This window comes from Talpa occidentalis, unplaced genomic scaffold, assembly GCF_014898055.3.
Source record: "Talpa occidentalis isolate TD23 unplaced genomic scaffold, MPIMG_talOcc4v2.1 talOcc4.3, whole genome shotgun sequence".
In the NCBI taxonomy this organism is placed as follows: domain Eukaryota; kingdom Metazoa; phylum Chordata; class Mammalia; order Eulipotyphla; family Talpidae; genus Talpa; species Talpa occidentalis.
The window spans coordinates 29,447,142-29,472,454 of record NW_023603184.1 but is presented as its reverse complement, the minus strand read 5'-3'; the positions used below and the strand labels follow the sequence as shown (position 1 = coordinate 29,472,454).

General features: G+C 36.2%; 1 protein-coding gene across 4 annotated transcripts in view; it reads right to left on the bottom strand.

The window, feature by feature from the left end:
• Positions 1–3,763: 3,763 nt before the first annotated feature.
• FAR1 (fatty acyl-CoA reductase 1) overlaps positions 3,764–25,313 on the bottom strand; it is a 58,044-nt gene continuing 36,494 nt past the window's right edge. For 2 of the 4 annotated variants that reach the window (XM_037522695.2, XM_037522698.2), the window contains exons 9-13: positions 25,123–25,190; positions 23,487–23,658; positions 15,334–15,463; positions 12,406–12,533; positions 3,764–4,038 (exon numbers count right to left, since the gene is read on the bottom strand). In XM_037522695.2, the coding sequence (XP_037378592.1) occupies positions 3,876–4,038; positions 12,406–12,533; positions 15,334–15,463; positions 23,487–23,658; positions 25,123–25,190 (661 nt within the window). In that variant the 3' untranslated portion in view covers positions 3,764–3,875. Of the gene's footprint in view, positions 4,039–12,405; positions 12,534–15,333; positions 15,464–23,014; positions 23,187–23,486; positions 23,659–25,122; positions 25,191–25,313 lie in introns of all 4 variants that reach the window. The other 2 variants (XM_037522697.2, XM_037522699.2) reach the window with 1 other exon arrangement.

Genomic DNA, 25,313 nt, shown 5'->3' with positions numbered 1-25,313 from the left:
GTGAGACGACAGGAAAGTTCTGTTGCACCATGTGGGTGGGTTAGCTCCTAGGCCCGGGATTGAACTCATGCCACAGTGGCTGCAGATAGCTTCATAGAAGGGGCCTTTATTTAAGGTAAATAAGGCCATTATTTACATTTAAGGTAAATATTTTGCTTTTAAATTCTAATTAGTTCATAAGAAGTCTTCACTGTTTTTTTTCCTCTACCTCTTATAGGTATTGTATTTGTGACCCACCAAAAAAGCTCTATTCCTACATTCAGACCCACAATAAAGATATTACTCATATTTATTGCTTGATATTTTTCCAATAAGTGTATTTTAGAGCTGTCAACTTGCAAAGGAGCACATCAAACTTAACTTTAGTCAAATTTTTCTTTAATAAAGAAAAATAAAAGAAATTATTTAACAATTTTGTACAACTATGCTCAATTGACAAAGACGAATTTATTTGGGAATCTTAAGGGTAGCAAAGATTATACTTAAGAGGGTAGTACCACCATAAAAAAAAAAAAAAAAGACAGATTCATTCTATACTAGAAAATGCCTAAAGACAAAAACATGAATTCAATGAGAAAATATTTCATATTTCTTTTATCACAGATTGTTATTTCTATATCAAGTTATGCAGCAAAAGTTCCTGTCTCTAGTTTCTCATGCAAAAGGTTAGAGTTTTTCTCAAAATAAAGCAAGTCAATGTTAATGGTTTCAAGTACAGACTTGGAGTCAGCTTAGAAGAGCATGCTTGGGAAGTCATACTCTACCCCAGCCTGATGTACTCTCCTTTTTTACAGTTAATCTCTATTACTAATGAATGATCCCTTGTACTTAATAAATTGCTGAAGATGTACCTATAAGTTAATGATCATTAACTTGGAGGAGAGTAGCTGCAGTCTAATAACACCCTGGCAATCTCCTAGGACTTTTATAGAAAACAGAAAAACTACTTCATTCCAGTTAATGCATAAATAGAATACCTTAACAAAAAGTATTCATCCTGCCTATATACTTCCCCTAAAATGCTGTGTTAAAGACTTAAAATTAAAACAAGATATGAGAAATAATGAGTAAACCTGAAAATTTGGTAAGAAGTGACAGGCTATTTTCTGTAATTCTAACCACAATATCTCATGAGTAATTTTCAGGATAATTATTGTAAAAATACAATAAATACTATAGTGGAAGTATAGGGATTCATTTATTACTTTTTGGTTTACAAACAAAGGCACCCAATAATGCTTCTACTTACTTCTTATAAAAGATTATCAATTTACATTTAAAACAAAAAGCAAAAAACCCTGAACCAGTTCCAACATACACACAAAAAATAAGATTTTTTTCCTCCCTGCTTCCAAATCTTATTATACAGATTCAAAGAATGTTTATTTTTATACCACCCTTAGTCAAAGAACACATTGCCATGCTTCTCTGTGTTGAGTTTCAGAAGATCTTAATCTTGTCTAGTCAAATTTAAATATACTCACAATGATGTCACGATTGACAGAGGCATAAAAATCAAGAGTGAAAGGGGGAAAAAAAACCCAAATGTGTTATACAATGTAACTATCAAATGAGTTAAAAGAAATATTTAATTTAGTAGTCTATCCTATTAAAAACTGAGTTTGTGTAGAAAATATAATCAAACAGAACTAAAATCGGGTCTAGTGAATGACACAAATAATTTCCAAACTCTTTAAATTTGAGTCAAGCTTAAAGTCTAGTTTGTAGGGATTAACAATCTTACACTTTTTATACTAATTTTAGAACTTTGAGTTCCAGAATGACATATTAAGTTATTCATATTAGCTTTCTTTTCAACAGAATTCTAAACACACACACACACCCACACCAATAATGCTATAACTGCAGCGCCCTCTCAGTTAGCATTTCTCTAAATTAGGTTACAAGGACAAAGACACAGTTTAGAAGACATTATACTCCTGACCTACTTAATGTGTCCATTGAAGTTGTACCTGATTCTTTTGTGAGACACAATGGCAGCTCATCTGATTCTAAGTCTATCCAGCAGATGTATAAAAATCATAGCATGCCTTCAACACATCGTGGAAACGTATCAGAAGAAACTGAATACTCAGTGTAGAGAGCATCAATAGTTAATTACATGGGCCACTTTAAATGAAAGGCATCACTCATTCCATTTTTTGACACTTGCCATGGTCTCTCATACTTTACACAAGGGATGGTCCTGGACCAGATACATTAGTATCATTCTAAAGAATATGTGTGTGTGTGTGTATGTATTTCTTTTAAAATAATGTTTAAAGGTTTTACTACAGAAAATCTGGCTTCAACAATGGAAGCATTTTTCCTTATCAAGATTTCACACCTACATAGAAGAAGGTGATTTCCTCTACATTTAGTTTTTTCACAATAACAAAATAAACTTCTTATACATTGCATTTAAATTGACAAAGAAAATTGAGATGTAAAGTTCTATGTAACTTTTTGTATTGTGAACTGACCTCATTATTTATTAAATATATTCAACATTGTTGATTTAAATATAGTACAATTTGATCAACTAAAATAGAACATGTTATATTGATCAGTCTATTAAACCAACTGTATACCGAAACAGTATAGTTAATACTATTAAGGATTAAAGGGAATTATAAAGTATTTTTAAAATATACATTAGTTTCTGGCTATTGTTTCTATAATGTATTTCTCTCTAAAGCTAAAACCACATGCAGAAAAAAAATGGTATCTTCAAACTCATTCAACTGTTTGCTACTTCACGTGGCATGTAAATAAATTCTTTAATTTTATACACATTATGTTATGCATTATTTTATTTTTCTTGAAGGAATTCAGCTCTCAAAGTCAAAAATTAGTTATGTGTTTACACACGAGAACATTTCTTTAATGTTATGGCTACCTACAAATACATTCTTCTGTAATAATGCACTTTCAGATTTTACTAGAAAGACAGCATAAGTCTTTTTAAACCTAGTAATAAGATTTATATAAATGGAGGAGAGCACAAGTATGGTGAATCCTTGCCTCCCAACCCTTGCAAGTCTCAAGAAATTCTCCAGCTTCGAAACATGAAGAAAATCTTATAGTATTTTTATTTGGTCAAAATGTAGACAAGAAAAATGTATTTCCATTATTTTTAAACTAGTCTTATTGAATTCACTTTCATTTTCCTTGGAAAAACACAGCATTTGTTGATAAGGATTCTCAAACCAAATTAGATCCAGGAGGGTCTTCAAAATAATATGTAGACTTTTGATTAGGAAAACTGATTATTTATAGAAAAATTATATGTATCAGATTCTAAACAGAGGAAGAAAAACGAGAACGTATTTTTCATGTTTGAAACCACTCAATAACTTATAAGATGATGTAAAAATAGTGTGGCTATAATGTAAACAAATAAAACCCACTTCAACTGATGAAAAAACTCAAACACTAGAGAGTCAAATATCTATCAACTGAGCTAATATTCCTGTCCAAATAAATGCTTTCCTTTCCACTAAATATTAGAATTAGAAATTTACTATATGTTAAGGCATATTTTAATTAATGTTCCAGAATTGCACAGTTAAACTGGTCAGTGTTCATATTTCCCCACTCCTACCCTCAACCCCCATTTCTTTTACCCAGGGCTCAAAATGTTAAGTCATGGTTTTGGTGGCGGTTGTAGATTTGAACTGGCATACCACAGTGTGTTAACTAGGTTTTATGAGCATAAACATTAAAATGTTACATAAGATGTACCATAATTTACTCCACACTCCGATCTAAGATGGTTTAATGTCTTGACAAAGGTGAGATGACTTAAGTACATTTTACATTTTGTGCATTTAGACCACCATATGCATAGATGTTCTAATGCTGTATTCTTGACTTCAGTATCTCATAGTGCTGGATGCTCTGAAGTATGACAGAAACTTGTAACACAGACTAACCACAAAGTACCAGATGTTTCTTGCCATTTGTGATCTTGCAATAAAAACACGCCAGATCAGGATCACAAGGATTGTATTAAAACCGTATCGTATGTTTCTCAACCTGGAAAGTAAGCCAAGATACGTATTAGTATTTTTTGTAATAAAATATTGTTGGATGAATGATAACACTTAGTTTTTAATCTAATCAAATTTAAAATTCATATTAATTTGAAGCTTAGTTAAAAGTTAGAAATCCTTAATTCAAAGTTAGTAAAAAGTCAAGCAAACCTAACTATGTGGAGTCTGGAAAGCAATGCATCAAACAATGCATCACCCTCCATTAACGACAGATGACAAGTGATCATTGTTACACAAGTGAAATTACTACTTCATTTATAGGTGACAGTCACATGATCAATGGCCAACTGGAAAAGACATCATTCAAGAATGAAACATGGAACTAGCACTATATAGGAGAATCTTTTCATTCTCAAACAATAACAAGCCATTATCTTGCTCAGGTTTCAAAACAGTTTTATGTTCTTCAGTGGTATTAGAAATAGGATTATAATTCTTTACACACACAACAATGTTGCATAAATTCCTTAATCTTCAACAGAAGTACAAGATAGGACTCCAGTATTCAAAGAAATGGTGTAAGATCAAAGAACTTAGAAGTCAAAAGATCAGTCTGCTTACACATGTTATGACCTAAACAAACACAACCTCCCTAAGCTTCAATTTTCCATCTATAAAACTAGATGCCCTGTGAAGCCTCTTAAAGTTAAGCCACCTTAAAGTGTGGAGGCATGAGAAGAACAATGTTAAAGTTCTGAAAAGTGTTATATAAAAATTGTATTTAAAAACACTACAACTTACTTAAAATTAACTGTGTCTCTGGATAATGGATTAACAGTCTTTTTTTTTTCCCCTCTTATTTTCTGATGATTTTTTTTTAAAAAAAACAATAGTATGTATTACTTTTATATTGAGACTAAAGGAATATTTGTAATTATTTTATAAACAAAAAGTTCTATGCTGAACGATGTATTACTATATCTTTTCCTCTTCTAAAGGTGTGCTTGTGTAAGTTTAAAAAAAAAGAACCCTCGAGGGCGGAGCAACATGGCGGAGAGGAGACGCTGCGAGTAAGATCTCCCATTAAAAGGAAAAAGCAGCAGGTCCCAGTGAGAACTGGGACACGGAAGATAAACGGGTGACGCCAGCAAACCACCCGAAGAAGAAAGTTGCCATAAAAGAGGACTAGAAGGGAGGAAAGCGCAGAACCCTGCTCCCCTCCCCCACCCACAGAGTCGGCACTCTCCGACCGGCAGAGAGGAGGAAAAAAACACACTAAAACGACCAACAAGAACAAACTACGCAGCAAGCGGGACTGTGAGTGGAAAGGAACTATTGCAGCCACCACACCCCGTGAACGGGAGCTGCGGAGAACCCTGCAGGATTCGCCACGGAGGTGAGCTCCGGGCGCCATTAAACAGAGACCCCGCCCCCCAGGAGGAGGCCAGGACCAGCACACAGCCCCGGGTCGCCCTGTAAGCTTGCGCGGAAAAGCGGCGCGCTGGAAAAGCAAACACGAATCGGGATCGGGATCGCGCGGAAAAGCAGCGGGCTGGAAAAGCAAACGCGGATCGGGATCAGGATAGCGCGGAAAAGCAGCGCGGTTGAAAAGCAAACGCGGATTGGGATCGCGGCTGCCCAGGTCCCCGCGCCTGCGACCTAGGCTTGCAGGGAGACGCGAAGACCCTCACTGAGGTGAAAGTCCCTCACTGAGTATCCAGGAACCAGGTACCCAGGCACGGGAGCGGGATGCAAAAGACGCCATTCTGTGGACACTGAACTGGGCTACAGCCCGCGTCCTGGACCTGAGGGCTTTGGAACTGAGATCCGGAGCACAAAATTCGGGGCGTGGGTTCTCCACGATGGTGGGGCACAAGGCAGACACAGCACCCCAAAGCCGTTGAGGTTTACACTACCATTCCCGCTCTGTTTCCTGTCCCACGGGGTGAAAAAAAAAAAAAACCAGCTCCCCAAGGGCTCTAGGAGAGACCTCTGGCGCCACCTAGCGACTTGAAACCAGCAGAGGCTCCTGGAGGAGCCAGTGGCCAGCTGGGGAGTTAGCCCACGCCGGGCCCCTGCCGACCAGTAGTCTGAGCCCACAGGGGGAGCGAGTACCCAAAGCTGGGGCAGACCAGGCGCGCAGAAGAGTGTGCCTGGGACTGGACACGCAGGGAGTGTGTCCCGCATCGCCATTTTAGAACAGGGACATTTCTTCAGTAAAGACTGCCTGCAGAAGGCTCCCTCAGGAGCCAGAGGTGAGCCGGGGAAGTTCGCCCACACCAGAACACCTCTGGCATGCAGTCCAAGCCAAGAGGGGGAGAGGGAACCCACCGCCGGGGCAGACCAGGAGCACAGGGGAGTGTGTCCCCACATCGGCATTTTAGAACAGGGATCTTTCTTCAGTAAAGACTGCTTGAAACTGACAGATGGCTCCCGGAGGAGCCAGAGGGGAGCAGAGAAGCTCACCCAAGATGCCGGCCAGTCCCAGCAACACAGTGTCCCAACGCATACGGCAAATTAGAAAACAGACAGTAGGGAGTAGAAGAACCACACGCAACATAGCAACTCCTCAGGGAAGAAGCACACCACAAAAAGAAAACCAGCCCCCAGATTGCAACGACAGTAACTTGGAAGAACTTCTGAGCCTTCCAGAAAGAGAATTTAAAATTGCCATGATTAAAAAACTGACAGAAGTCATAAAGGAAAACAATGATAAGGGAAAAATAATCAACGATCAGAAGAATGAAATTGAGTCCCTAAAGAGGGAAGTAAAAGAAATGCAGGAGATCAAAGAATTAATGGAAGAACTAAAGAATTCTGGGAAAAGCAATGAAAGCAGAATAGATGAAATGGAAGAACAAATAAGTTCTCTTGAAGACACAGAAATAAAAAGAACCAACACAGAAAAGGAAAGAGAAGTACGAAGGAAAAAGAATGAAGAAAGACTTCGGGAACTATTCGGACACCATGAGGAAAGGAAATATAAGAGTTATAGGAATACCAGAAGGAGAGGAGAGAGATGTAGGAACAGAGAAAATATTCCAGGAGATAATTGAAGAGAACTTCCCAAATGTGAAGAAGGAGCTGAAAATTGATATACAAGAAGCAAGAACACCAAACTTCCATGACGAAAGGAAAAATACAGCAAGACACATAATAGTGAAGCTCCCAAGAATCCAGGACAAGGAAAAAATAATGAAGCTGACAAGAGGGAAGAAACAAATAACATTCAAAGGAAAACCAATCAGGCTGACATCAGACTTCTCTGAAGAAACACTACGGGCAAGGAGAGAGTGGAAGGACATAGTCAACAGACTCCAAGAAAACAGATGTCAACCAAGAATACTCTATCCCGCAAAGCTTTCCTTCCTCTATGAAGAAAGAATAAGGACCTTCCCAGACAAACAGAAACTATGGAACTTCATTACCAATAAACCCCGACTCCAAAAAATACTACAAGGAATCCTAAAGCCAGAACCTCAGAGGGACGAATAACAACGAAAGAAGGCAAGGAAAAAAAAAAGATACGAAAAGAATAAATAAAATCAAAGGAAAGACAAACACAATGGCAAATACAGATGCTAACATATCAATATTAACCCTAAATGTAAATGGACTAAACTCTTCAATAAAAAGACACAGAGTTGCAAAACCCAACCTTTTACTGTCTCCAGGAAACACATTTAGCTACAAAAGATAAAAATAGACTCAAAGTTAAAGGATGGAAAACAATCCTACAAGCAAATGGACCAAAAAAGAAAGCAGGAACAGCTATACTTATATCAGATAAAACAGATTTCAAACTCAAAAAAATAAAAAGGGATCCCAACGGTCACTACATTATGATCAAAGGGACAATACTTCAAGAAGAAATAACACTAATTAACATATACTCACCAAACGAAGGAGCACCAAAATATATCAGACAACTGTTGTCATCTCTGAAAACAGACATCAGAGAAAACACATATGTAGTGGGAGACTTCAACACACCACTATCAACAATGGATAGATCAACAAGACAAAAAATAAGTAAAGAAACTAAAGCTCTAAATAAGGACCTAGAGCATTTGGGCTTAACAGACATCTATAGAACACTAAACCCCAAAAAAACGGAGTACACATTTTTCTCAAGCGCACACGGATCATTCTCCAGGATCGATCACATACTGGGGCACAAGACAAACATCAACAGATACACCAAGATTGAAATCATACCAACCATCTTTTCTGACCATGAAGGCATCAAGCTAGAAATAAACCATAAAACGAAGGCAAGGAACTTTCCTACCTCATGGAGACTAAAAACCACACTACTGGAAGACCACTGGACTAATGAGGAGATCAAAGAGAAAATTAAAAAATTCTTTGAATTGAATGACAAGGAGGACACCAATATCCTAAATGTATGGGACGCAGCAAAAGCAGTAATAAGAGGAAAATATATAGCAATAGAAGCTCACATCAAGAAACAAGAAAGAACTCAAAGAAACAACCTAATCTCGAAGCTCAAAGATCTAGAAAAAGAACAACAAAAAAACCCCAAAACCAGTAGAAGAAAGGAAATAATGAAAACCAAAGCAGAAATAAATGAAATTGAAACTAAAAAAACAATCCAAAAGATTAATGAAACCAAGAGCTGGTTCTTCGAAAAAATCAATTAAAATAGACAAACCCCTAGCCAGCCTCACAAAGGAAAAAAGGGAGAAAGCACAAATAAACAGGATCAGAAATGAAAGAGGAGGAATCACAATGGACACAGCTGAAATAAAAAGAATAATCAGTAACTACTATGAAGAGTTGTATGGAAACAAGTTCAACAACCTAGAGGAGATGGACAAATTCCTACAACTCTACAATCACCCAAAGCTAGATAAAGAAGAAATAGAACACCTAAACAGACCAATTACAAGCAGCGAAATTGAAATGGTAATCAAAAACCTCCCCAAAAACAAAAGCCCAGTACCTGATGGATTTACAAACGAATTCTTCCAAACATTCAGAGATGAATTGGTGCCTATCCTTCACAAACTCTTCCAAAAAATTGAGAAGGAAGAGACAATACCAAACACGTTCTATGAAGCCAACATTACACTAATACCAAAACCGAACAAGGACAACACAAAAAAGGAAAACTACAGGCCAATCTCCCTAATGAACACTGATGCAAAAATCCTCAACAAAATTTTAGCTATCAGAATCCAACAATGTATCCATAAGATAATTCACCACAACCGAGTAGGATTCATTCCAGGGACACAAGGATGGTTTAACATCCGAAAATCAATCAACGTTATCCAACACATCAACAAAAAGAAATATAAAAACCATATGATAATATCAATAGATGCTGAGAAAGCTTTCGACAAAGTGCAACACCCATTCATGATAAAAGCCCTTGAAATTCTTGGGATACAAGGAACATACCTCAACATCATAAAGGCCATCTATAAGAAGCCAACAGCCAGTATCATTCTCAATGGTGAAAAGCTGAAAGCAATTCCATTAAGATCTAGAACAAGACAAGGATGCCCACTCTCACCACTGCTTTTCAATATAATACTGGAAGTCCTAGCCAGAGCAATAAGACAAGAGAAAGACATCCAAGGAATCCAAATAGGAAAAGAAGAAGTCAAACTATCACTATTTGCAGATGATATGATAATATACATAGAGAACCCCAAAAACTCCACAGAAAAACTAATTCAACTCATCAATCAGTTCAGTAAAGTGGCACGATACAAAATCAACACACAAAAGTCAGTAGCCTTCCTATAAACAAACAATAAATCTGAAGAAGAAATCAAAAAAACCATCCCTTTTATTATTGAAACAAAAAAAATCAAATATTTGGGAATAAATCTAACAAAAGAGGTAAAGGACCTTTACAAAGAAAACTATAAAACACTGTTAAATAGAAGAAGACACAAAGAAATGGAAAGACATCCCCTGCTCATGGATTGGAAGAATAAACATTATTAAAATGGCCATCCTACCAAAAGCAATATACAGATTCAATGCTATTCCAATCAAAATTTCAATGTCATTCTTCAAAGAAATAGAACAATTATTGATGAAATTCATATGGAATCACAAAAAACCCCGAATTGCCAAAGCTCTCCTGAAAAAGAAAGAAGGGAATGGAGGCATCACACTCCCAGACTTCAAACTCTACTACAAAGCCATAATCATCAAAACTGCATGGTATTGGAACAAGAACAGACATACAGACCAATGGAATTGAATCGAAAATCCAGAAATAAACCTACAGATTTATGGTCAACTAATCTTTGACAAAGGAGCAAAGACTATGCATGGAGCAAAGAAAGTTTGTTCAATAAATGGTGCTGGGAAAACTGGGTTGCTACATGCAAAAGAATGAAGCTTGACCACTACCTCACACCATACACAAAAATCAACTCAAAATGGATTAAAAAACTAGACATAAGACCTGAAAACCATAAAATATATAGAAGGAAATATAGGCGAAACACTACGTGATTTGCACATCAAAGACATCTTTACAGATACATTACCCAAAGCAGTGATAGTGAAGGCAAAGATAAACAGCTGGGACTACATCAAATTAAAGAGCTTCTGCACAGCAAAAGAGACAATAACAAAAACAAAGAGAAACCCCACTGACTGGGAGAACATTTTTGCACCCAACACTAATGATAAAGGACTGATCACAAAAATCTGCAAAGAGCTGATGAGACTCAACAACAACAAAGAAAATAACCCAGTCAAAAAATGGGCAGAAGAGCTAAAAAGAAACTTCTCTGAAGAGGAAATGCAAATGGCCAACAGGCATATGAAAAAATGTTCACCATCACTTGTAATCAGGGAAATGCAAATCAAAACTACCATGAGATACCATCTCACACCAGTGAGAATGGCACATATTAAAAAAACTAGCAACAACAAATGTTGGCGAGGTTGTGGAGAAAAAGGAACTCTCCTGCACTGTTGGTGGGAGTGCAAACTGGTCCAACCACTATGGAGAGCTGTGTGGAGATTTCTGGACCTACTAAACATAGAGCTTCCATATGATCCAGCAATTCCACTCCTAGGTATTTACCCAAAGGACACAGAAACATCAATTCCAAAGAGCACCTGCACACCTATGTTTATAGCAGCACTGTTTACAATAGCTAAGCTTTGGAAACAGCCCAAATGCCCAAAAATAGATGACTGGATCAAGAAGATGTGGTACATATATACCATGGAATATTACTCAGCATTCAAAAAAGATAAACACATGCAATTTGCAGCAACATGGATGGCACTGGAAGGGATCATGCTCAGTGAAATAAGCCAAAAAGAAAAAGAAAAATACTGGATGGTTTCACTCATAGCAGGAATCTAGAAAACTTAAATAAGGGACCAGGAAAATGAATAACTATAAGAAAGTGAAAATCAAAATCAACAAAAAACTATGAACCAGAGACACTTTTTGGGGGGTGGGGGCGGGAGGGGAGGGATTGGGGTCAGAATGGGGGGGTTGCAATTGTATGGGGAATATAAAAATAAAATTTATTATAAAAAAAAAAAAAGAGGGCCTCCCCGGTGGCGCAGCAGTTGAGTGCTGGGTTGCGAAGCTGCCCGCAGCCTCTGCAGCGCCGGTTCGATCCCTGGCTGCTCCCCTGCCACCGGAGGAGGGTCCCACATGGCGCGCAGACCTCTCCTGCCGCCCGCTGCTCCCCTCAGCAGTGTGCTTCGGTCCTTCTGCCTGCTCTGCTCCCCGCTCTGGCTCTGGTGAATTCTCTCGCCCTCCCGCTCTTCTGACTGTACCCAGTGCTTGTATAAATAAATAAATCTTTAAAAAAAAAAAAAAAAAAGAACCCTCTAATTTAAAAATACTTCTACCTTTTTACTTTGCAGTAGATAATAGTGATTTTTTTTTAAAAAAGATTTATTTTATTTATACAAGAGCTGGGGTACAGTCCAGATGCACGGGAGGGTGAGAGGACTCACCAGAGATAGAGCAGGGAACGGAACAGGCAAACTGACGAAATACACTGCTGAGGGGAGCAGTGGGCGAGACCGGAGAGGTCTGCTCACCATGTGGCCTGTTCCAATGCTGGGCGGAGATTGAACAGGCACTGCAGAGGCCACGAACAGCCTCACATCACTGCACTCAACCACCTGCGCCACCAGGGAGGCCCAATAATAGTGTTTTTTAAAACTAAATTGTACCTGCACATAGTGCTTAGGAACACTATAAACTGATAAATAAGTTTCAGCAATCTTAGGTTAAATCAATACTACTGTAGTTTAACTCCAAAGGTAAGCATTTTCTCTACGGAGTATTAGAAATGCCTTTCATTCTACCAGCTAAGAAAAAAAAAACACAAGTGCAATATTTCATAAGGTAAACAAAACAAAGTCAAACCCATGTAACGCTTACTTGTTCAGGTGTTTTCTAGCTGCAGGGATACCAGACATTTCTTCATTCAATACATACTTCTTAGTTCCCATGCAGTAGTTCTCTATATATTCTGCCCAATGTAATTGCCTTACATCGATATTAAAGGTCTACATAAAACAAAAAAGATAATGGTTACTTTCTTGAGTAATATCTTTTACAACTAGTCAAAAATTCATTACTTTTCCTATAAGTTAATTCCAAACACTTACCAACAAAAGAATGAAAAATTACTGCATAACATTGTTTATATAAAGTTAAAAATTGGTAAAACAAAAAACATTTAATGTTAGAGTAGAAAAGAGGCAGTGATTGGGAGGGGGCATAAGTGCACCTTCTTGGGGTAATAATGTTCTTTTCTTCACCTGAATACTCACTTTCTAATAATCCATTGCACAGTATGTGTTGTATAGAGTGGAGGTAGGGAAGGGAGAAAGCAAACAATCAACAAAAGTCGTAAATCTTTCAACCTCAAATTATCAGCAGGACACTGGGTAACTTAAACCTACTTTTGAGGGTGCAGGCAAGAAAGCCTATGGTCCCATAAATTAAGTCTTGTTATAGAACACTCCTGCAGAAATATAATAATTCATACAGCTATAGTCTAGTAGCAAAGGTGAAGTAGTAAACCCACTACACATAGAAGTGTGCAGAGAAACACCATACTTTTGGACTTTTGCGGACTTATCGGAGAACCACTAAAAAATTAAATCTTTCCAATATGGTAATCGTGTAGTTACATGTAGCTATGAGGCATATGGAATGTGCTACTCTGAACTTAGGGGCTAGATTATAAAAATGCATATTGGATTTTGAAGGCTCAGTATGAAAAACAGAAAGTAAAGTACTCTTTAAATAATTTTTTAAATTTTAAATAATTTTTTAAAACTTCTTCAAACTATGTGATATAACTTTAGCTATATTGTTTTAAAAAGTGTGAAGAGAAAGGAAACTAGCACCAGGAAAATTAAAAAAAAAAAATCTCCGTTGAGACACTGTAATCAAGAACCAGCTCTACAGCCAATTTAAGGCCTGAATTCATCAAGTCATGCTAAAAACCTACTCAGATATTTTAAAGTGGTACTGGCTTGCTAATGCCACCTTATTGATGATACAAAGATTCACTAGGCTTTTGGCAGAAGCAAAAGCAAATCCTTACTAGTAAAGTACAATTTCAATCTAGGCTTGAAAAACTACCCTTAGAAACTCTCAAGGAATATGAATTTACAGTCAAAGCAACAAAGAAACAAGGAACCATGAGTCCTAGTCTAAATCACAGAAAGCTGTTGTTATATAAAGCAGATGTTGCATAACCTTTACAAGTTTGAATTATTGAAATAGAACTGAAAACAATTGTTTAATATTTCAAGGAAAAAATTCTGAAGATTATTTCAGAAATGTCTATGAGATTTAGAAAAAAACTAAATTTCTAAAAATGAAAATATAATTAGTGAACCCCAAAATTTAATTGGGTGGTTTAGACATAGCTGACAGAGTGCCACAGAAAATAAATAAATTATCTAGCTTTCAGGCAGAAACAAAGAGATACAAAACATGAAAATTAATGTTAAAAGAGCTAAAGGTGAGAACAACATATATATTAACAATTCACAAGAAAAGAATGATGAAGAGGTAATATTTGAAGAAACATTAAGTTTTTTCCTGAGTTGCTTAAAAAACAAAAACAAACAAACAAAAAAAACCTTTCAGGTCCAGGAAGCCCAAACAAAACAAGATAATTTTTTAAAAATGTAGAATACCAAATATAAAGATTCTGAAAAGGAGTCAGGAATAATAGATCATCTGTAAAGCAGCAGCAAATTACACTAACTTTTCAATAGCAACAACGTAAGACAGATATGAAAGTATAATCAAAAAAGCTATCATTAATTTGCTAAAGTTGTATTATAGAAATGAGAAAAACAAAGAGACACGTCAGTTAAAAACTGAGAATGTATTAATAACTGACTCCCACTAAATCATATTCAGGTATTCTGGATATATTGCAGACAGAAAGAAAATGATCCTAAAAAGAATATCTATTAGCAAAGACACTGGAAAATATAAATTTAAATAAGACTAAACAAAATAACTTCTAATTATGAGGTTTAAATAGAAAACTAAGGTATTAAACAACCATATTAGGTTATTAATCACAGCTAAAATATTTGAAGAGTTAATATGAAAAATAAAGTATTTTAAGGTTACATATATCATTAAGAGGCTACAGAAATTGCTTTATTTATACTCTGTACACTAAAATGCTTGAAACAATCCCAAAAGGAATACATACAAAGAGTTTAAGTTTCAAACTAACAAGTGCAAAATATGTAGTTTTCTCAAAATGTTAACAGCAAAGAAAGAGGTCAAAGTTCTCTTTAAAACTGACATTAAAGAGAAAAATCAACATTTCAATAACATTTTGAAAATATCTTTACTACTCTCAAGTACTTTATATTATAAATGAAACAACTTTATTTAACCACCACCAATTATGATTGAAGTTTTTTTTTTTAATTTTTTTTTAAGATTTATTTATTTATACAGTCATTTATTTATACAATCAGAGGTGCAGGAGGGTGAGAGAATTCACCAGAGCTAGAATGGGGAACAGAACAGGCAGACTGACGAAGCACACTGCTCAGGGGAGCAGCGGGCGGCAAGAGAGGTCTGCGCGCCATGTGGGACCCTCGCCCGGCGGCCGGGGATCGAACCGGCGCTGCAGAGGCTGTGGGCAGCTTCACAGCCCAGCGTTCAACCGCTGCGCCACCGGGGAGGCCCTATGATTGAAGAGCAATGACTTTCTGTAATACAATGGTTGTAGAAAATATCTAATCATTCCTCAAGGTTGCAAATGATTCTCTAATCAGTATGCTATTTACTTTCTAATATAAAGCAGAAAATACTTGCCTTTTTATCTTCAGGGTTAAGCTGATTCATTAACATAGTGACATTGTCAGTATTCCAAACCCAAGAATTACTTGTGAAATACTCAAGAAACACCATAGCTCTGTGAAGACGAGTTATTGCTTTCATCATCCTGTATTATAAGAAAAATTGAAAGATTCACATTTTGCATAGATTAGGAAAAATATCACCACCCAGGACACCAGTTTCTATATTGACACGTTACCATTAAAATTGTAATACGTAATTCTATGAATACCCAAATCAGCAGGGGCTAAGAATATTTCTGCAACTTTGAATACATTTTACAAATCCAAAATGAAAAATAATTTTTAAGGTCAAATTTCCTACAAACAAATGGACTCAATTAGTAATCCCTGGTGCTTTGTTCCTTAAGCCACATTTTATTAAGTTCAACTACAATCTCTAAGATTTCCTGGGAGCTCATACTGTGTTACATTATAATCTCAACTCTTTAGTCTCATGGAAACAAAGTATACAGAAATATTCATTTAGCTTTTAATCAACTCTTTCCAAATCTATATATTCTTTTAAAATAATTTTCTCCTTAACATTGCCAGATCACTTTTGGTTATCTGGATGTGCTGTGGTATCAATGACTCGAGTTAAAAACTTTCTGAAACAGAAATTCAAGATCTCATCTCCCCAAATCCCCAATATCCACCCTTAGAGAAATAAGGACGTTCAATACATTCTTTTTTCTTTTTAAAATTTTGAGGAACCTTAATCTTTAAATCTGTCATTTTATAAATTTTGAGTCACTGTAAGTCATTGATCTCATAACACTACTTTGAGAAGTAATAGTTATACAATAATAATTACCTATGATAAGTAGAAAAAGGAAAGAATCTTTTGAAACAAAACACACCAAAACTTCTTAACCTCTAATAAACAGAAAAATAATTTATGAAGAAATAATTTAAAATTATTTTATTTATAGTCCCACAGTAAGGATTAACATTATATGTGTTTCAGAAAGTCCCACAAAAATTTGGGGTTTTAGAAATGGGGGAAATGGAAGAAAATCAGAGCATTAAAAATGGGAGGAAAAATCAAAACAGTAATATTAGCTAAGTAATTCTGATCACATAATCACTGTATTTACAAAGAAATCCTGAATTCAGAATACTGGGAGAAAAAAGGGCAACATGGACTAACATAAATACTGCAGCTCAAGCAAAAAAGTAGTTTTAAAATAAAACTTCCACTAAACACAAAAATAATTATTAAGCATCAATCAAACGCTATATTTGGACAGGAAAGATTCAAATAAATAGAAAGCACGTGGGGGGAAAACAAGACAGGCTGCTTTTAGAGAAGAGATTGGTAATTTATTTTCTAGAAAACAACAAAAGACATAATAGATTTGTAAACAAATCAACAGTTACTATCAGAGCCAGTACAATATACTTGATTCAAACACAAACACACACTTGGTTAACATGGTTTTCCAACATAAATCTTATTAAAAGTTTTTCTTCCTAACTCTTTATCACTGACAATTCTCACCTAGGCTTAGCTTCAGATTCAGTCAAGTATCATAATTACCCTAAAACCAATCACTGATTCAGCCAATCAAAAATAATTATAATAGAAAGACTAGAGGGAGAAAGGAAATTTGAAAGACCATATATATATGAAGTTCACAGAGCATTTATAAGGAAATAAAAGTTACCGGATTAAATACTACCAGGAATAAAAAGAAACTTAAAAGTTGCATTGCCACTCTTTGGTTAAGCATGCTATAAGAGCAGATGCCAGGGGCTAACATTGACAGATACAAGCTGAGTATTTATTTATTCTATATTATGGCAACCTGCAAAAAGAATCACAATCCTGTAGATTAGGGCAAGATTCAATACCCATCTAGTGCAGCATTTCTCAACCTCAGCACTTAATTTTTGAGTCCAATGATTCTTTGTTGTGTGTTGGAGGGGGCGGGGACCAGGGAGAGAGAAGGGGGTGTATTCTGCACTGTAAGACCTCAGCAGTACCCTTGGATCCCTACCTACTAGATGCCAGTAGTACCCCAGTTGCGACAACTAAAAACATGTTCAAATATTGTCAAAAGTCCCAATTGAGGCAAAATCATCTCCAATCAGAATAACATAGATAAAAAAAGATCAGGTTCAGAGATGTTAAGCTAAATAACCAAAAACAAGACCATGGAAAAAAGTTTTAAATGTCAGTTTTTACTGCTTCCACATGTGATAATATGATGCATCCTAATCTCCATTGACTATTGACCAGGAACCAGAATGATGCATCTGAGCTGTACTTTTTAATGTTACAGAATGTTTGAAAATTAGATTGGTGAAGGTTACACAACTCTGTTTGCTAAAAGCCACTGAATGGGATGCTTCACATTGGGTGGGTTTTATGGCATGCAAACTAGATCTCAATAAAACTGCTTTTAAATACCAAATATATAAAAATAAAACTATGTCCAGACATATAGCAAGACAGATTTTTATCTAGCTGACTCAGAATAACGAAACTGAGTAAAATGGACATCATGAATGACATGATTAATATCAGTTAAAATATAGAACTGGGCATTATATTGCATTCCCAATACAATATATAAAGCCTAGTAACTTGCTCAATATATATCTGAACAAATTAAAATATAAATTATAAAGACTTTGTACTTAACACTGCCAAAATTAAAAAAACTTTACATCTCTTAGACTTGAAGCTCCTAGCAGTCAAAGATCATTCCTGTTTGAAACCTATAAAGTCTCACACAGGATAAACCTCAGGTCAGAAGATTCTTTATTTGATATCTCCTATTTGATACAGATTTTACTTTCCAAAGATGGCTGCAGTATTATCTCCCATCCTACATGCTCACCCAAGTCACTATGACTATCTTCCCATCAAGAGGTGAAGATAACTTTTGACCAATAGAATGAGAAAGAAATGACACTGGGTAATATTCAAGGGCAGATAAGAAAAGGTTATAGGTCTTTCTGCCTTACTCACTAGAATACTCACAACCTTGAGGTCTTTAGTCACATGTATTTTATCCAATTTCCAGAGACTGCCATGCTGTGAGGAAGCCCAAAGTAGTCCATGTGGAGAAACCACATGGAGAGGTTGAGATTACGTGAGAGAAAGATGCCTGGTCAACCCAACTACTCTCTCCTTTAACACTCTCCTCCAGTGTACCTGTTCCAGACCCTATCTGACTACAACCACCTGAAAGACACTAAGTCAGAACCATCCAGTCAAAGCCTTCTAGAATCCCTGACACAGAGAAATCATGAGAAATAAAATGATTATTGTTTGAAGACACTGAATCTGAGGTGCTTCATCATGCAACACAGATAATAGAGAAAGATCCCAGTACTTAGAATTAGAGGCTGCTATAAACAAAAAAATGAAACACACAGTATTTTGGCTTTAGGATCAGGTGGTAGAAAGAAAGCGGAAGGCCCCTGAAGAGACCACTGACAAAACCTGGAAGAACTTAGAATGTTAGTGGATACCTTAAAGGGTTTTAAGGAAACTGCTTACAGCTTAAAGGGAAGTGAAAAAAATGTTGGAAGTTGGAAAAACAAAACTGTCACCTATGGTAACATAGAAATTCAATGATCTAGCCAAGAGTTACTCAAATAGGACAAAGTTATCTTAAAAAATAAACTATGTGAGTAGAATTTGAAGGGAAAGTAAAATACCAGCCAGGAATTCCCTTAAGAAAGGGCTTCTGAGCACAGATCAAAGTCAGAATGCAAATGTAAAGATTCAAGACTTTAGAAAGGTCTAAAGAACTAACTCATATAAACAAAAGGCTCTCCAGATCTTATAGAGACAGAAATCCTCATAGGACCTCAAAGAAACCCTACTGTTTTAAGAGGTAGGATCTAAGAGTCAAGATCTAAGATTTAAGGATGTTGTTCGAGAGCAGCTTCATAAGGGACTCAGGATAGAGAAAGGCATGTCTGAAAATCAATGGGTATGGGTTTTTTTAAAAAAAGATTTATTTATTTATGCATACAAGAACTGGGGTACAGGCCAGAGGTGCGGGGAGAGGTGAGAGGATATACCAGAGACAGAGTGGGGAACAGAACAGGCAGACTGACTGAAATACACTGCTGAGGGTAGCAGCGGGTGAGACAGGAGAAGTCTGCTGCGCCATGTGGGTATCTCCTTGGTTGATCGGGGATCGAACTTGTGCTGCAGAGGCTGTAGATAGCTTCATAGTGCTGCGCTTAACCCCTTGTTCCACCAGGGAGGCCAAATGGTTTTGGATCGACAATTGTCTCAAAATAAATACATAGGAAACCCACACATTTAAAAGGAATCATCAGTTTACACTTAAAAGATAAAGTACAAAAGGAAGAGAGGCCTCTGGATGAAGGGTCAGCAAACCAGAGACAATATGACAAATCCATCTATTTTTGTAAATAAAATTTTACTAGACTATGTAAATATTTATTTACATAATGTTTATGGTTGCAGAATTGAGTGGATGAAAGGTGGAAGCTACATTTAACAGTAAGCTTGAGTACTGCAGGGGCCTCCCTGGTGGTGCAGGGGTTAAGTCTCAGCACTATGAAGCTATCTGCAGCCACTGCAGCACGAGTTAGATCCCCGGCCAGGGATACTGACCCACATGGCACCAAAGACTCTCCTGTCTCGCCCTCTGCTCCTCTTAGCAGTGTATTTCAGTAGATCTGCCTGTTCGGCTCCCCACTCTGTCTCTGGTGAATCATTTTACCTCCCCGTACCTCTGGCCTACACCCCAGTTCTTGTATGCATAAATAAAAACAATCAATCTAAAAAAAAAATAGAGTATTGCAATAGAAACCATAAGGTCCCCAGAGCTTAACATATTTACTACACAGGCCTTTATAGAAAGTTTGCCAATATCTGCCCTGGGGATTCCCAATTTTTCACAGCAGGAAGAAGAGTGAAAAGACTTAAAATTGCGAATAGGCCATTTTTAAATATTTTTTTATTTATATCTTTCACATCATTGTATATTCCCGATAAAATCCCCACCACCAGTTCACCCATTAACTATTACCATAGTCCCTTGTGCTCTCCTCTCCCCTGGTGTGATTCCTTTTCCTCCTTCTCCCTCACAGAATGTCTCTGATTTATGGTTGCCTGCTAATTTTTGTTGTTTTATTATTTACGTTATTTTTTTTTTTCCTGATCCCTTATTTGGTTCCTCTTTATTCCTCCTACAAGTGAAACCATTCGATATTTTTCTTTTTCCTTCTGGCTTATTTCACTGAGCATGATCCTTTCAGCTCCATAAAAAAGAGGCCATTTTTTAATGGAAAAAGGTGGATGACTCAGAAAGTAAAGCTCAGAGCCTCAGAAAACTCCCAGAGAGCAGAAATGAACCCTAAGAAACCATTACATAGCCAATTGGAATTCAGAACTGTTATGGACCTGAGATGGCTGCATGTTTCCTATTTCTTTCTGTGGATCAAGATTGTCTAAAATAATTTTGCTATACTTGTCTAACCATTATATGTTGGGTATATGGGCAGGAGGTAACTGATTAATGTATTTCATAGCTTTTCAGTCTAATACTTGAGGAATCATACTTGCAATACCACCTAAAGAGCCTCATTTTGGAACAGCACCAGATTTCATTGCCCAAACACTGACTTCAAACCAATGTTAGAAGGAGGCATCTTGGAGGGGAAGAAGCACATGCATTTTCCATGTGGAAGGAATATGAACTGTTGTGGCCAAAAGGTTGACTACAGCAGATACGCATTTTCCAAAAATGGCTGCAACAATACCTTTTACCCCACTTGCTTATTTACAACATGATCTTTTTTTTTTTTAAAGATTTATTTTATTTATTTATACAAGCACTGGGTATAGTCAGAAGCACAGGTGGGTGAGAGAATTCACCAGAGCCAGAGTGGAGAGCAGGACAGGTAGACTTACGAAGTACACTGCTGAGGGGAGCAGTGGGCACAGCAGGAGAGATTTGTGTGCCATGTGGGACCCCTGCCAGGCGGCCGGGGATCGAACCGGCGCTGCAAAGGTTGCGGGCAGCTTCGCAACCCAATGCTCAACTGCTGCGCCACCAGGGAGGCCCTACATGATCTTGACCATTCTCTGTATTTCCTTTACTTTAAACCTTGGAGGACTTATGACTCACCTGTGACTAAAAGAATTTAAGGTGGAAGTAGTGCCATATGTTTTCCTGAGGTAGGTAAGTAACCACACAAGCACTACAACTCCCTTAAGACAACTACTAGTCCTTGCAGAAACTACATGAAGTGACAAAGATACTAGCTATTTCACTGCAGGACCCCCCTCTCCATGCCATCTGACCATACACATATGAAACCTCCTCCTCCCCAGCTAAAACTGCCCAACTGATTCCTTCTAGAATTTCTAAATCCAGAAAGAAATAATAAGATGAAAGTGATAAGAAAATTACTGCTGTCATTTTATGCCACTAAGTTTGAGATGATTTGTTATGCAGCAATATCTACTATAAATTATTTTTTAAACTTTGCTGTTTATTCATTTTTAAAATTTTACTAAGTTCCAATTTCTATATAAGGCAGTGAGATACATTAAGTTTTCTGACCCAGTTTTGACTTTTCTGCTCTAATGTGAAACAAATTTATTACTATCAAGAAAGCAACATGCATTGCCATCACTCATAAATTTCTACCTGCTTTTTTTTTTTACCATAAATAATGTGCTTTACAGATAATTCTAGGTTTTTCTACAGAAAAACCTGAAAATTCTGATATATTTTAGAGCTTTTTCCCCTTAAGTATTTCTTTACCTATTCTAAAGTTGTTCAGTTCCACACCTCCCACATATTCCAATGTTTAACATGCTAGGTTAGGAACATACTGGACAAGTGAATCCACAGAAAATCCCTACAAGTAATTCAGATCCTGATGCGCTGTAACTGGCAGATACCTCACTTTTTATTTTTGAGCAGTTGATGGAAGTTCTGAAATCAGCATCTTCTTTACACATAAATACTCAAATCCTGACTCTCCAATCAAAGGCTTCATTGTAATGCCAATGTAGTTAAAAAAAAATAAATATTTTTATAGAACATTTTACTATAATTGTGGTAAAAACAGCAAGAAACTAGGTTTGTGGAGGTTCAGTAGAAAGAGAAGAAAGGAGAAAGAAAGGCTGTAACAACCATTAATAAAAATAGAACTTTTCCATTTGTTATTAACCTTTTAAACTATGACATTCTCAACCTGGAAAATTAGTCAAAAACTTTAATTACCATATTATAAGCTGAATGGGCAGCTGAAATCAATTAATTTTCTAGCAGCATCCTATGTTTTCCATTTAAAACTGCACAATGAACTTGAAACAAAACATTTTTACCCTTAATCCCCTATAAAACTCACCCCTAAGTTTTTAAGGGGGAGAGAAGGGCTCTATTTCAGCTTATAATAACAATGACAAACTTGGTGTTGGACATTTCCTCTATTATGGGTATTGGAGGATCAATGTTCCAGTAAGATGAGATTCAGTCTCCCCATGTATCCTCAATTTCTAAGAAATGTCCCAGCACCCTGATTGTGATTGTGATTAATCAGGTTAGTAATTCTAAAGGTAAAGCTCATGCTAGCGACTTTTTGTCTCTCCAGCAAGCTTCCACCACCTTACCAATACATAGTGTATTTACTGCTATTCCTCTTACCACGGTTTCTGACCTGTCAACCTGAGTGCAAGATCGAGCAATAATGCAGGTACTGTATCTCTGACACCCTTCCAACAATGAAACAATAAGCTGTTGGAATACAACTTAATATCGGGGCGCCTTAATACTTGGTTTAAAGGATTCGTCTTGAAGGAATGATTTAGATAATATCCTGTAGGAAAAATAAGCATCAAAGCATTTTGAGTGTTATTTGTTATTCAGAAAAAAGCCTAAAATTAGACCTAGAATTCAGCACATGACAATAATTAATAATCCAAACTTTAGAATAAATTAAATTACAACACTACCTTTGCTTTTCTGACAAAGTCTTAAATTCAAGTCTTCTCATTCACAAAAGGCCATTAAGCCTTATCATAAGCATAAACAAATACAGAGTTAATATGCAGTTTAGTGTAAGCATGGGTTGTTTAACAGTCAGAGGAACAGATAAGACAGAGCTAGTCACCATTACCTTGGGCTTCTTCCAGTCATCCTGAGGTAGATATCATACAGGAATGCTGGGGCCTTATGGCTTACAGCAATCCAGTAATGATATAAAAGGTGATTGGAGGTTAGATTTACATTGGGCCGTCTGAAGGCCTGTTCGAGAGGATTCCTCTTGAAAGTGGAAATTACATGGTATTCTGAGGAAGAAAAGTTGTGTAACAGCTTTGATAACAACCATGTAATGAAGTTTTGAAAAAAATCATGTTTTTACAAAGCAAAATATTTTACCAAAGATGTCAGAGTTCGCTCATTTGAAAAACAAACTTGTCTATTCAACTATGGTAGCTAAGAGAATATGGGTATTAGACTGCTGAACTCAAGTGGTTTTAGGACTGCCACTATTTATGAATTTTAATTAGATGAATGAATTTTTGCTAAAATTCACTCTTAAAAATCCTTTTGTTTTACCTACGTCATTTTACAATGTTACTTTCTATATTTCACCTCTTACGATAGCTTCTTTCTTTCTGTTCCTCTTTCCAGATTCTTATTACTGTACTTACTTAAAAAAGAAAAGGAAAATCATCATCCTTTGCTTATGAATAATTAAGTTGTTCAAATAAACATATACCAACAAGCTTAAAACAACCCAAAATTAACTTCTGCTGCAATGTATTTAGGTTATGCAATGTCAACACAATCAAATCTATTATCATCTATGTTAATATTTTAATGGAAATGTATATTGATATTCAATAAAAAATGATGTTCACTTTGATTTTTCTAAATTTAACAACACAATAAAATATTACAAATAATCTAAGTCATTCAAAATGTTTTAAAATTCTTAAAAAGAATATTAATTTAAATAATTATCATAAATTAATATCATCCTAGATTTTTCTTAGAAGTTCTAATAGTTAATCTTCAAATTGAAATAAAAAAGTGATAGAAAAGCCCTAGAACAAATGACATAAAGGATTGACTTTAAAATCAAAAATGTTCTGCAAGAGTAACAAAAATTTAGGGTAAAACAAAACCTCTTACTAAATACCACAAAGATATTTTTACTTTAAATTTGGAAACATAAACCAACAACTTAAAATGATTCAATTTCAGTAGACTTTAAGTTGTACTATTTTTATTTTAAACAACAGCATACATATAACGGCTATGAATTTTTGAATTTAAATAAATTACTAAGTGTAATAGAAAATATCCTGGCAAAATGTATCCTACTTGCTAATTCCTTTAGTTATTATTCTTGGGATCACTAGCTATCTCCTCAGATATGCCAACTTGTGTAGCTGGAAGTCTATGGGTAGGCAAAATCAGGCTTGAGAATGTCTGTGAGGGAGGAAAAAAGCACTGTTTCCACACAACATGTACATATGAAACTTGCTGTAGATGACAGCAAAAAAATAGTATGGGTCAGACAAAGGTGGGACAGGAAGGGGATAGTAAGATATTTTTAAATTTGCCAAAGATTACTAAGAACAACAAGGCAGTATTTGTAGCTATTCTAAAATGGCAATTAAAATTGGGAACTTGGTGGCCTTAATGTCTCGGGGGGGAGGGGGGAGTTCCTAACAAAAATTCAGTAAACATTTTAAGTTCTGTAAGATTTATTCTAACATTCAAAAACACAGGTAAAATCATACCAACTTCACCCCAGTGGAAAGGATTAGTGCTGCCTGTTGTACAGTTATACACCATGATGTTCCTTGGTCTGCAAAGACAAAGATCAAAACATTGAATCACAAAAGGAAGACAAATTCATCCAAACTAAATCTTGCATGCTATTCAAGTAGGAAGAAATGAGGATGATTGGTACCTTTTCTACAATTTATCC